Genomic DNA, 13,798 nt, shown 5'->3' on the forward strand with positions numbered 1-13,798 from the left:
TGCCTGTTTGACCATTCTTTAATAAAGCGCTGCATTTGGATCCGAGCGCCTCCGACTCATCATTACAATATGTATATTTTATTTTTTAGTTGCCAAGACAGCATTTTACATTTTTGTAAATTGTAATATATATATATATATATATATATATATATATATATATATATAAATATACATATATGATATAAATAAAGAAGAAAGAAACACCCAGTTTTATTCAAATCAACAAAATTAAAGGCATTACAAAGGTATGTATGAATTTGAAATATTATTTATGTACTTTGGCACATTACATTACATTGATTTATTTATTATTTTCAGTTTTTTTTTTGCATGACAAGAATGACAAATTGAGGGTAAAATGTGCTTGATTGTCAAGTAAATAATATCACAATCCAGAAAACGTAAGTGGTGTAACAGATTTCCTTGGTTCAAGCTAAAAGTATTTTTTTTCTTTCACCTGTGCCAACATCAGCCATGAGTCATCATGATCCAAACTCCTTTACAAACGGACTTTGACTGTAGCTGTAAATAAGGATTAGTGTTTTTGGTTTAATGAAAGTGTCTGTGGTCAGTCTTTTGATCAGCAGAAGCAGAACTGATCTTAATGAGTGAATAAGCCGGGAAGTGTTATGTAAGGCTGCACAGTGAGAGTCTCTCTGGCCTTTTTGTTTCTCATACCTCATACTGTCACGCCGCAGGGCTCACTAATGATTCATATGTTTTTTTTGTCCACAACACCCCACGCACTGCTCCGACAGATTGCATTCACCCTCCTTCTCCCAAATAGATTTGACAGCACTGGGCGGTTTCAGGTCAAGACTACAAAGTTTCTCTCTGTCTGATCCAGTTCTGAGTTTGGAGAAGCTGAGGCTCTGTGGAGAGATTAGAGATCAACGTGTTGAAATGTACAGAAAGCTCGCTGAAGTTGATGTCAAATGTTGTATATTCATAATGTGAGAAGGTATCTATCTATCTATCTATCTATCTATCTATCTATCTATCTATCTATCTATCTATCTATCTATCTATCTATCACTCATTCTGTTGTTCTCTCTATCCACCATTCCATCCATTTATACATCCGTCCATCATTCTCTATATCTTTCTGTCATTCTCTATATCTTTCTGTCTGTCTGCACCTATTATTCTATCTGTCTGTCTATCCATCCATCCATCCATCTTCCTATTGTTGTATACATCCATCCATTCATGCATCGGTCTTTCCATCTATCAATCTATTATTCATCTATCTATCTATCATTCTATACTCACCGGACACTTTATACAGGTACACCTGTTCAATTGCTTGGTAACACAAATTGCTAATCAGCCAATTAAATGGAAGCATTCAGTGTATTTAGGCATCTAGCTCTGGAGAAGACAACTTGCTGAAGTTGAAACCGAGCATCAGAATTGGGAAGAAAGGGGATTTAAGGGACTTTGAACATGGATTGGTTGTTGGTGCCAGACGGGCTGGTCTGAGTATTTCAAAAACTGCTGATCTACTGGGATTTTTACGCACAACCATCTCTAGGGTTTACAGAGAATGATCCGAAAAAGAGAAAATACCCAGTGAGCGGCAGTTGTGTGGACAAACATGCTTTGTTGATGTCAGAGGTCAGAGGAGAATGGTCAGACTGGTTAGAGATGATAGAAAGGCAACAGTAACTCAAATAACCACTCGTTACAACCAAGGTATGCAGAATACCATCTCTGAACACACAACACATCGAACCCTGAAACAGATGAGCTACAGCAGCAGAAGACCACACAGGGTGTCCTGTCAGCTAAGAACAGGAAACAGAGGCTACAATTCACACAGGCTCGCCAAAATTGGACAAAAGAAGATTGGAAAAATGTTGCCTGGTCTGGGTCAGATGGTAGGGTCAGAATTTGGTGTAAAGTACATGAAAGCATGATCCATCTTGCCTTGTCTCAACAGTTCAGGCTGCTGGTGGTGGTGTAATGGTGTGGGGTATAGTTGCTTGGCACACTTTGGGCCCCTTAGTACCAACTGAGCATCCTTTAAACACCACAGCCTACTTGAGTATTGTTGCTGACCATGTCCATCCCTCTGTCTAACACTTTTCTTTTCGATGTGACTGTTAGGAATCATTTTCACTAGTGAATCATGTAACAAAAGATGGAGAGAAATGCAGGTGAAGGAGTATCAGTGATGCAGCGCTCTCTGTGTGCTCTTCACATGTGAGAAAGAGCTGGATTTGTTGTGAGACGATCACCTGTGAAAGATCTCCCTCCTTCTCTTACAGACAGTCTCACACATCAGCTGATGATGTCATGTTTCCCCATGCTCCTTCGCCTTTCTTTTGTGATTATAAAATCTGTTTGAAAACCCACTCCTAGTCTGCCTTTGCTATTTTTTTCCTTGATTTTTTTTTCTTTCCCTTTGCTTTTTTTCCCCCACCTTTGATAGCGTACTGCATGCCTGTCAGAGATCTACACTAGCATTTCTTATCTTAAACAACTAATATATACAGATGCATCTCAAAAAATTCTTATATCATGGAAAGGGTATTTATTTATTGTAATTTAATAAAAATAAAAAAAGCTAACTTTCTTACATTATGGATTCACTGCACACAAAGTGAAATATTTCAAGATTTCTTTTGTTTTAATTCTGATGCTTACGACCTAGAGCTTAGGAAAATTTAAAATTCAGGTTCTCAGAAAATTTAAAAATTCCATTTTGAACTTGATTACTTTGATTAATTTCTAGTATAAATACTGTGTACCTCTTGGGATAGGTTAGAACATGCATCCACAATTATGGGAAAGACTACTGACTTGACAGTTGTCCAGAAGACAATCATCAACAACCTCCACAAGGAGGGTAAGCCACATAAGGTCATTGCTGAAAGGGCTGACTGTTCACAGAGTGCTGTATCAAAATGTATTCATAGAAAGTTGACTGGAAGGAAAAAGTGTGGTAGGAAAAGGTGCACAAGCAACCGGGATGACCACAGCCTTGGGAACTTGGGAGAGCTTCACATGGAGTGGACTGAAGCTGAAGTCAGAACTGGACTGCTCAGTGGTCCACAGTCCTCTTTTCAAAATAGTAAATTAGTCAAAGTAAATTTAGCATTTCATTTGGAAATCAAGTTCTGGAGTCTGGAGGAAGACTGGAGAGGCACAGAATCCAAAGTCCAGTGTGAAGTTTCTGAAGTCTTTGGGGAGCTGTGACGTCTGCTGGTGTTGATCTATTGTGTTTTATCAAGTCCAAAGTCAATGCAGCCATCTTCAAGGAGATTTTGGAGCACTTTATGCTTCCATCTGCTGACAAGCTTTATTTAAGGCTGATTTCATTTTGCAGCAGGATTTTAGCACGTGCCCGCAGTGCCAAAACCAATTCCAAGTTTTTTTCCGACCATAATATTACAGTGCTTGATTGGCCAGCCAACTCACCTGACCTGAACCCCAAAGAGAATCTATGGGTTTCCTTAATTAAACCTGCTTTGGAGATCTTGAACATTTTTGTTTTGTAAATTTTTTTTTTTTTTTTTTTGATCTTTGAGAAAATATGTACATTTTTTGAGATACTGAATTTTTATTTTCCTAAACTGTAAGTCATAACCATCAGAAATAAAACAAAAAAACTCTTGAAATATTTCAGTTTGTGTGCAATTAATCTAGAATATAAGAAAGTTTGCTTTTTTAAATTAAATTACAAAAAATAAAGAACCTTTCCATGATATTCTATTTTTTTTTTTAGGTGTACAACAATATATATTGTTTTCATTTATGGGACCAAAACAGAAACTGAATATCATTTATCTGTTATTTTAGTTTGTGCGTTTAGTATTAATCTTAAATTAAAAATGAAATAATAATGACCCTTATTTACTTTAATAAACATGTTCTTGTGCATACAGTAATTAATGCGAGTGCAAGTTGTTTAAAAAATGTACAAAATGTAATACATGCATAATAATCTCTAAAATTATAAAACACCCTGATTTATGCAACAAAGATTTCATGGATTTTAAGATTTAAAAGTAGTTATATTGTTCATTGCAATAAGCGATAGTCAACTGTACAGCCAGCTTTGATTCATTTTACAATCTCTCTGAGCAGTCTTTGTTTTAAATCTAAAATAGTATAGCTGGATGTGAAGTTGACCCAGTGTTAATGAACAGGGTAATATGCATAAGACCAGCTATCCTTCAGTAATTTTAATTGTATGTTTTTCATGCAAATTGACCTTACACTGGCAGAACTACACACCAACAATTTCCAGTATTGCATGAACTTTTGTCATTTCAAAAGCCAAAGGTCTTTCAAAGGCAAAAGCGGTGAGTTACAGTATCTTTGTGCCAGGAATATGGATTGTCTGTGTTGTGCTTTCCCTCCCCATGTGCTCCGTGACCCAGTTTCTCTCTCACTGGTTGTTCATTTTATTCTGGTGTGTCTTATTTCTAGTCCTAATCACCCCATGTATTTTAGTTCCAGTCTATGCACTCCTCCTTTTTCTGGTAGACTATGTTGTGTTCATGTGTCTTCTTCGGTTCCCTGTGTGGATATAACCTATGTTTTTGGATCTATTGAAGACTGTTTCGATAATCCACATCTCTGTCGTTCCTCTCTGACACAGACCATGATACATAGATGTATAACCATAATTTTGCATAATTGTAATTTAAGGTTTTGGGATGAAAAAAAGAATAAGGTGAATAAGGTCAGAGGACCTTTTTAGGTGTATAGTTCTTTTAGTAATACTTTTTTTTGTGTGTGTGAATAAACAAAAAGGTTATTATACACACGAGACAAAACATGAGATTAATATTTAATTGCTAAATTAGCTAAATTTTTGTAATAAATTAGCTCAACTATATAACTATATAAACTTTTAAAACACGCAACAGAATAAGTACTATTTTGATTAAAAATGAAAAGAGAATATAAAAATAAAAACTAATTAAAAAATGAATATGAAAAAATAGTTGACTGTGTTACATATTGTTAGGATTCTGGAGAGTTCTGTGCAGTGTTTTGCCCGTTTCTGTTCCTGTGTTCCCTTATTTGTTCCTGACCTTGTTCAGTTAATTGGTCATTCTGTGAACCTGTGTTAGGTAATCATCCTGTGTTTATAAGTCCTAGTCTGTGCAGTCTGTCTCGGTCGGGTCTAGAAGTGATGTACATGTGTCAACCTCCTGTTCCCTGTGTTGGATTTACCTTTTGTGTTGGATACAATTAAAGTCTCTTTCAATTAGCCACAGCTCCGTGTTTCTTCCGGCAGCGTAACATGAGAGAAGATCTGACCGAATACAGTTACCTCCATGGTAACTCTCTCCAGGGCCTCCATGTTGTACTCTCTGTTTGTTCTCTCATTTTTCTCTCAGTCTTTATGTTTACATAGTGTTTCCCGTTGTGTCTATGGATCCTTTCCTTCACCCCAAATTCCTCCCCCTCCTTCGCGACGTCGACCGAGGATGGTCCGCGAGAGTATTTTGTTGCCTTCTTGGAGTCGACTCTGGCGAGAAATGGATCGCCATCCTGCCCCGTGTATGATCTCATCAGATCCACTCCTGACCCGGTGCCTAGCCCACCATCTCCCTGTGGTCAGCCCGAGACCACCGCTGATGGATAGCCAGAGCCCGCTGCGACCAACAAGTCATTGCCATAGAGAGCGAGGATCACCATGAAGCCGGAGGCCGTAACGTCAATCCAGGTGCGAGAGCTGGCTGCAGAGCTGAGTATGGCGTGGCAAAAGTGCTAAACCGAAGAGGAGAGGGTTCCAGTCACAGAATCCAGTCCAGAGTGCCCTCCAGTGCCCACTCCTCCAGAGTGCCATTCTGTTCCAGGCTCACACTAGAGGGGGCTTCTGATCCAGAGTTTAGCCTGAGCGGCAACCTCTCGCTCTCTCTCGTAAGGCCAACAAAGGAAGTGACTAAAACTGTAATTCATTGACTGTCCGCTTGAGGCTGGTTGCAAAAGGGAGTCAGTCCCATAGACTCCCCATGTTAAATTGGCCAACTTTACAGCGGAAAAAAACATGTTTACAGCCTGGTAAATAAAAATTATTTTGGTCTATATAGCTAATTTTGCCCTTCATGACAACTGTGAGTGGGGTGATTTTTTTTTTATAACTCATCATTCAACTGAGACTGCCTTGCTCTCAGTTGTTGAAGCTCTAAGACTGGCAAGAGCGGAATCTAAATCTTCAGTACTTATCCTGTTGATCTGTCCGCTGCTTTTGACACGGTTAACCACCAGATCCTCCTATCAACCCTACTGGCAAAAGGCATCTCAGGAACCACACTTCAATGGTTTGTGTCTTACCTATCAGATAGGTCCTTCAAAGTATCTTGGAGAAGTGATGTGTCCAAGTCACAACATCTAACTACTGGGGTGCCTCAGGGCTCAGTTCTTGGACCACTTCTCTTCTCTGTCTACATGGCATCATTAGGTTCTGTCATTCAGAAACATGGCGTTTCATACCACTGCTAAGCTGATGACACTCAACTCTTCCTCTCATTCCTTCCTGATGATCCGACGGTAGCTATTCGCATCTCAGCTTGTCTAACAGACATTTCTTCCTGGATGATGGACCATCACCTTCAACTCAACCTTGCCAAGACAGAACTGCTTGTGATTCCAGCAAACCCATCGTTTCATCACAATTTCACCATCAAGTTAGGCACATCAACCATAACTCCTTCAAAAACAGCTAGAAGCCTTGAAGTTATGATTGATGATCAGCTGACTTTCTCAGACCACATTACTAAAACTGTCTGATCCTGCAGATTTGCCTTTATTCAACATCAAGAAGATCAAGCCCTTTCTTTCGAAACATGCTTAACAACTCCTTGTTCAAGCTCTTGTTCTGTCCAGGCTGGACTATTGCAATGACCTCTTGGCAGGTCTTCCAGCCAATTATATCAAACCTTTACAATTAATTCAGAACGGGGCAGCAAGATTAATTTTTAATGAGCCAAAAAGAATACATGTCACACCTCTGTTTATCAATTTGCACTGGCTTCCAATAGCTGCTCGTATAAAATTCAAGGCAATGATGTTTGCCTACAAAACTACCACTGGCTCTGCACCCATTTACCTAAATTTGTTACTTCAGACTTATGTGCCCTCTAGAAGCTTGCGTTCTGCAAGTGAACGTCGCTTGATTGTGCCATCCCAAAGAAGCACAAAGTCACTTTTACGGACTTTTAAATTAAATTTTCCCTCCTGGTGGAATGACCTCCCCAACTCAATCCGGACAGCTGAGTCCTTAGCCATCTTCAAGAATCAGCTTAAAACACATCTCTTCCATCTTTATTTGACCCTCTAACTTTAACACTCACTATTCTAATTCTATTCTGGAAAAAAAATTGAACTACCTTTCTAATCTTTTTGTATTCTATTTTCTTTTCATTAATTATGCAATTGTATGTGTGTGTGTGTGTGTATGTGTAAAGACTTCTTACACTAGCTTGCTCTATTCTTTTTTTATTCTATCTGTTTTCTTTATATTATATTATTTAAAATCCCATGCTATGTGTACTGTGTTAACCTAACTGAGACTTGCTATAGCACTTATATATCATTGCTCTTTTTGTTGTTTTTGATTTCTTCCACTGTCCTCATCTGTAAGTCACTTTGGATAAAAGCGTCTGCTAAATGAATAAATGTATTGTAAATGTTTAAATTATTTTATCCTTAAAATTCTACATCATTAAGGGTGTGGTCAATTGAGTGACATGTGGATTACTGCTGCTGACACTGCCGTCGAGCTAGGTGCACACTTTGAACTTCAAAAACGCTCTTCAGGAGTCTACGGGTGACGTCATGTCCATGTTTTTATACAGTCTATGGTTTAGCCCTGAATTCCCGGAGGTTAACAAATATCCCCCCTTCCAACCCGCTCCTGCCTCCTCCACCGCTGTCCTCTGGCAGCTCCTCTGCTCTCCCTCAGCCCACCATAATTACGGTGTGAGCTCCGTAGGTCTGCAATCCGAATCTTTGCCTCCACCTTGGTCGCCAGAGCCCTCGGCTCCATCCTGACCCCTCGGGTCCTCGGCATCTGCCTGGCTCAAATTCTGCATGGCACAAATTCCAGTTCAAACTCATGTCTCCTAATGCAAATGAGCTTGCTTGTATTGCAAATCACAAGATGTGTGTACCTGTGTATGAACAGTATTGTTTTGCTTCCTCTTTTGTTACCTCTCATTACATCGGTAGACAGATCATTGCAGAGGAGCATTGCATGTTGGCAGGTGACATAATTTAAATGCTCAAAACTGGCAGGCTATTGTTGCACCCAAACCAAGACGCTGCTCTCTCTTCCTCCCATTTGTATCATTTATCATCTCTTACACAACTGCTGGCGGCTGATGGCTTTCAGAGGACTCTGTAATAAATATTCCACCTGCAGAATCACTTTGAGATGGATTGGCCAATCAAGAGATGGTGGGGAGGAGTAAATCTTTGACAGACAGGATATGATGTAATTAGCCTTTATGTTATTGGTTGCATCGATCAGTAGAGTTGTCTCAGTTGTCTGCCAAAAGCACGACTGTTTGCATATGGTGCATTATGGAAGCATATGAGTGTTTTCTCAAGCTCAACTGTAGTCTTTTGGCTCAAATGTCCATTGAAATGATGCTTTTCAAGCATCTTTTCAAGCACCTAACTATGCACGTTTGCTTTGTCTGAATTTGTGTTCACAGTATTTGACCACATTTGTCTCGGTCTCTATTTAATGTTTTTTATATATTGTCCTAGACTGTGTTCCTAGGCATCACAGGCACATTCAAGAGTTCATCATTATGTTATTTCATGGGTCATGGTGGAAGAGCACTTTATTGCAAATTTCATTAATAAATGATATAGTAAAAAAAAAAAAAGTGTGTGTGTGTGTGTGTGTGTGTGTGCACATACATACATGCATACATACATACATAATGTAGTATTTTTCGTCATTTTTTCCAATAAATATTATTTTATATATTACAATTTATTTGTAAACCAGAGTTATTATAGTTAACTTAATCTGTTACATATATACATAATACATATACATATATATATATATATATATACAGATTTTTCATTATTTTTCTGGATTTTTTTCCTTATAAATATTTAATAATAATATCTGTAAACTAGAGGTATTATAATGATTAGTTATTGTAAATATATATAATTACAACCATTTTCCTTACTTGAAATAAGTGTTAACTAAAATAAAATATAAAGTTTCTACATGTCTTTACTCCTACTTGAAAAGAGCATCTACTAGAGCTTCTCAAGAATGGAGAAAATGTTAACTTTTGCAACGCATTCTGATGTAGGCATCCACTTGTGCTTTCGCAAGCTTCCGCTTGATTAGATAGATTCACCTGCTCTTTCAACATCTTCAAAGTGCATCTTATGCCTTCCAATCCATCAAACACTCCATTAGAGTTTCTCTAGTGTGTAAACAACCCAAGGGTCTCAGACTTGTCATTAATATCTGCGAAAAACCCCTCTTTGGCTGTTGATACTGTGTATTAGCTCCATCACTGCATCTGTCTAGCTGTACTGACTAATTAAACCGTGTGACTTGCAGCGGTTGCACAGAATTTGATGAAATATGGTACTTGATGAAATTATATCCAGCAATCTTCCATCTCCCTTCCATGTGTTGTTCTCTCACATTTCTTTCTTTGTTTCTGAAGGGGATGAGGATTAAGCCAGGGGTGGAGACAGCGGGGACCCCAGACTCGGTGTCTGTGCCGGGGAGAGGCCGAGGAGAAAATAAATCAATCAAGTAGGTGACTCCTGTAGGGCTTAACTATAGCGGTTAATGTCTTAATAATGAGAGGAAAATATTGATTCATGCTACTCAAAAATGTACGTAGAACTGAAAATCCAAAAGTCTGTGTTCAGAATGGAATACTGCACTCTGCACAGAATATACTGGATATACTTTCATCTCAGTATGCATGTGTACCGAACGAATACAGCATTGTTTTACATTTTTCAATGTTAAATGCGCGCCATTGAGTGACGTCTGTACTTCCTGGTAAGAGAGCACCTGTCCATCAAAAGCTGACTATCCAATCAGAGTAGATCACTGTTAAACCCGCCCCCACAAGAGGTTTGTGTCAAAACACCAAACTAAAAACTGCGAAACATAAGCGAAATCTGTGGCAATGAATTTAGAATCCACGGTTAGCGAAAACGAATCTTTGAAAAACATTAACAAAGAATGAAGCATATTTGAAGAGCCTGTTAAATTTGTGCGACTGAGTTCATTTTTTTCATTTTCATTGTGTATTTCTTCTTTTGTAATGGCATATTTTTGATCGTTTCTGAAAAAGTTACGTTCAGTTTTATAAAGTTTCGTTCATTATTATTGAAACAAATGTAATTCCATACTACGTTGGAAAATAACAAACATCAAATGTGTCATTCTTAACTGTGTTACTGATACACATATGTTTAAAAAAAAAAAGTAATGTTCCCTTCTTATTTGTAATTTATTCAGGAGTGTTAATTGGTATTTATAGTTTCAGAAGTGTTATATTCGATTCTCACATCAGCTGTGGCATGTGTTGTGGTCAGTACTATGGACAACACTGGCTTATTAATTTCAAATATCAGAAACCGCCCATGTTCTCATGTTCTGGCTAATGCATACTAGCATAAATAATGTCCTATTTACAGTATGCCCTTTTTATGCTGTGCACTGTATGCAAATTTGCAGTAAGAACAGATTTACAATATGGAAATATATTTGACTTGACCTTGAATTTTCCAATTTATGAATGAAGCAGAAGTCATTTTTATTTTCTATTTAAAATTTAGCCATTTTTAGTTAAGTTTTTAAAAATATATATTTTTAGACAAAAAAACTTCAGTGTTACAAAATATTAGTATTAGACCAACTCTAAAGCCTTTTTCATTCTGAACACAGGGCAGTTTTTCTGAGCAAACCACAGAAATAACCTCAAAAAATAGTAAGTGTGGCCTTAAATAGTAAGATAAGGCTTTACACACTTGATGATGTTTAGGTCAGCACTGTGAAGCAGCACACTTCCAGCATTAATCCACTTGGAGCACTTGCTTTGGTAACTACTGCAGCCTGAATATTAATCAGGCAATGCTCTAATTAGACACCAATGCAGCTCACAGCAGATGGATACTGTTTTTATATCTGTACAAGAGGGCAGAAAGCTAATCACCTGTGACCGCACAAGGGCAGGGTGAGCCGCTCCGCCACACATTTCATTGTGTTTCTCAAACTCGAATGAGAGATTTGGATTTATTTTACTGAAGGAGGAGAGAAGCCCACAACACCAGTGTGGAACGTTAACATGCATTAAGATACTTAACTGTTTGATCAAGTTTTAATGTCATGTTAAAATAAAACAAAAGTCTACGATTTAGAGAGTGAAGTCATGTTAGTTCCAAAAACTAGGTTAAATGCTGATCATTTTTTATATTTAAAATTGTAAAATTATTAAAAAAAATATATAATATGTCATTATATTTTGTCATCATTATATTTCATCATTATTGTCATTATATTTTATTGTCATTATTGACATTTATTAAATGGTTTGACATTTTAATTATATTTTGCAAGCCATAAAAGGTGCTTGATATTTTATTTTGTCTTTATGATAAATAATATAAAAAATTGTATTTATTTATTTATTTATTTTCACATTCAAACTCCCTATTTATCAGTAGCCATATCATATATATATATATATATATATATATATATTGTAATTTCAAACTTCTGATCTCTATAAAACAACAGAAGCAACTAATACAGAAAGGAGAAGACATATCAGAGATAAGACACCCAATTTGTGGTGAGCAGCATTACCAAAAAACATATATAATAATATTATATCAAAATATACTGTTTAAAAATAAAGTAAATACTTTAGATGCATCATCTCATTTCATAATTTTATAATTTCACCTCAAACACAAGAAAAGATATAAATAACAAATAAAGAACTGAATAAAGTCTCAGATTATGTAACATACATATAATATTGTATGATTGTTAAATTTGTTTACTTATTTACTTAAGTTACTAGCTAGTTGGTGTGAAAATTTTTCAAGAATTGGCAAGTTTTTCTTCTATTTATAGTTTGACGAGTGTTTATTGTTAACCTTAAGTGCAGATATAATATAATGTGTGTGTGTGTGTGTGTGTGTGTGTGTGTGTGTGTGTGTGTGTGTGTGTGTGTGTGTGTGTGTGCGAGCGCGTGTGCGTGTTTGTTGTAAATCAATTAGAACCTGGACCAACTCCAATATGTTCATAATTTTTATTATCATATTAAATGCCTGTATTGACCCAAATTAAATATTAAAAGGGAGATTCATTTATAAGGCATGGAGTTTTAACAAAGACCAATCAGACATTGTCAGGACAGATGAAAGGACTTAACATCACAGCTGGCAGTGTTTAAGTCACAGTCCTGTCCGTTGGAAATAGTCTTTATTTCTAACTTAATTTCTTTCTAATGTCGATAATATGCTAGAGTTCGGAAAAAAATATTATATGTATGTTACATAATTTGAGACTTTATTCAGGTCTTTATTTGTAATTCATTTTCTTGTGTTTGTGGTGAAATTATAAAATGATGAAATGAGGTGATGCACCTAAAATATTTACTTTATTCTTTAAACAGAATTTTTTGATATAATGTTATGATATATGTTTTTGGTAATGCTGCTCACCACTAATTGGGTGTCTTATCTCTGATATGTCTTCTCCTTTCTGTATAAGTTGCTTCTGTTGTTTTATAGAGATCAGAAATGTGGAGCTACAGTAGGCTATGAAAGACTCAGATCCAGTGCACTGACAGCACAGAATACATATGACTTTAAGTTGTTTGTGCAAAATATCCATCTGAAAACCCAGTTAATCTCACCCTTTGAGCTATTTTTACATCGGCTCTTGTGTTCAGAAATCTTTCACTTTTGCAAGACTTCATGCCACTTAAAAACACAGGAGCTCTGAAACGCTGTTAGAGAAAGCTTTTCTTAAAAAGTCTCTCTGTGGCTGGATCGTTCCACTCAGACAGTTACTGTAGTTTTACACCAGTGTTTCCTCTCTTTCTCTGGACTGTCTGTCTATCTGAACTCTGTTTCTACAGTTTTTCTTTTCTTGTTTGACTATTCCTGAAGATACATTGTGTGGCTCTTTCAGCTGTCTTTCTGTCTGTCTGCAGTGATCTTGACAGGGACTTTTGGAATAACAATGACAGCAGCAATGTGCAGCAGCGCTGGAGCTCCTACCCACCCAAGGAGTTCCTCCTCAACATGTCCCCCTACGCACCCTACGGAGACCCTCGCCTCACGCCCAAGTAAGTCTTGGTTATACGGCTGGTAAGGGACCCCTTCTCTCTGCGCAGGGCTGTACTGAAAGGGGAAGTCCATTCAGTCTTCTCTTATTCCAGCGATCCTCTTTAGCTTACAGGGACTTACCTGTGTCTCATGAAACCTATAGAGGTGAATGTTCTCCAAGTCATGTTTCACCCCAAAAATCAAAAGGAAAAAATGGGGAAATTATATGAAGCATGAAGAAAATGAAACCTGTTTTTTAGGTGCATTCAGACTTGTTTTCATGACAATTAAGCAAATTTTTTTACAAACTTATTTATTATTATTCCTGTTACTATAATACAAAATAAAGCCTATATTTTTAAAAATACAACCCGAATTCCGGAAAAGTTGGGACGTTTTTTAAATTTTAATAAAATGAAAACTAAAAGACTTTCAAATCACATGAGCCAATATTTTATTCACAATAGAACATAGATAACATAGCAAA

At 37.0% G+C, this 13,798-nt stretch overlaps 1 protein-coding gene across 2 annotated transcripts in view; it reads left to right on the top strand.

Moving 5' to 3' along the window:
• LOC132101487 (synaptotagmin-7-like) overlaps positions 1-13,798 on the top strand; it is a 125,535-nt gene that overhangs the window by 44,048 nt on the left and 67,689 nt on the right. For both annotated transcript variants that reach the window (XM_059506500.1, XM_059506508.1), the window contains exons 3-4: positions 9,675-9,766; positions 13,197-13,331. In XM_059506500.1, the coding sequence (XP_059362483.1) occupies positions 9,675-9,766; positions 13,197-13,331 (227 nt within the window). The remainder of the gene's footprint in view (positions 1-9,674; positions 9,767-13,196; positions 13,332-13,798) is intronic.

The sequence above is a fragment of the Carassius carassius genome, chromosome 2 (assembly GCF_963082965.1).
Source record: "Carassius carassius chromosome 2, fCarCar2.1, whole genome shotgun sequence".
Classification (NCBI taxonomy): domain Eukaryota; kingdom Metazoa; phylum Chordata; class Actinopteri; order Cypriniformes; family Cyprinidae; genus Carassius; species Carassius carassius.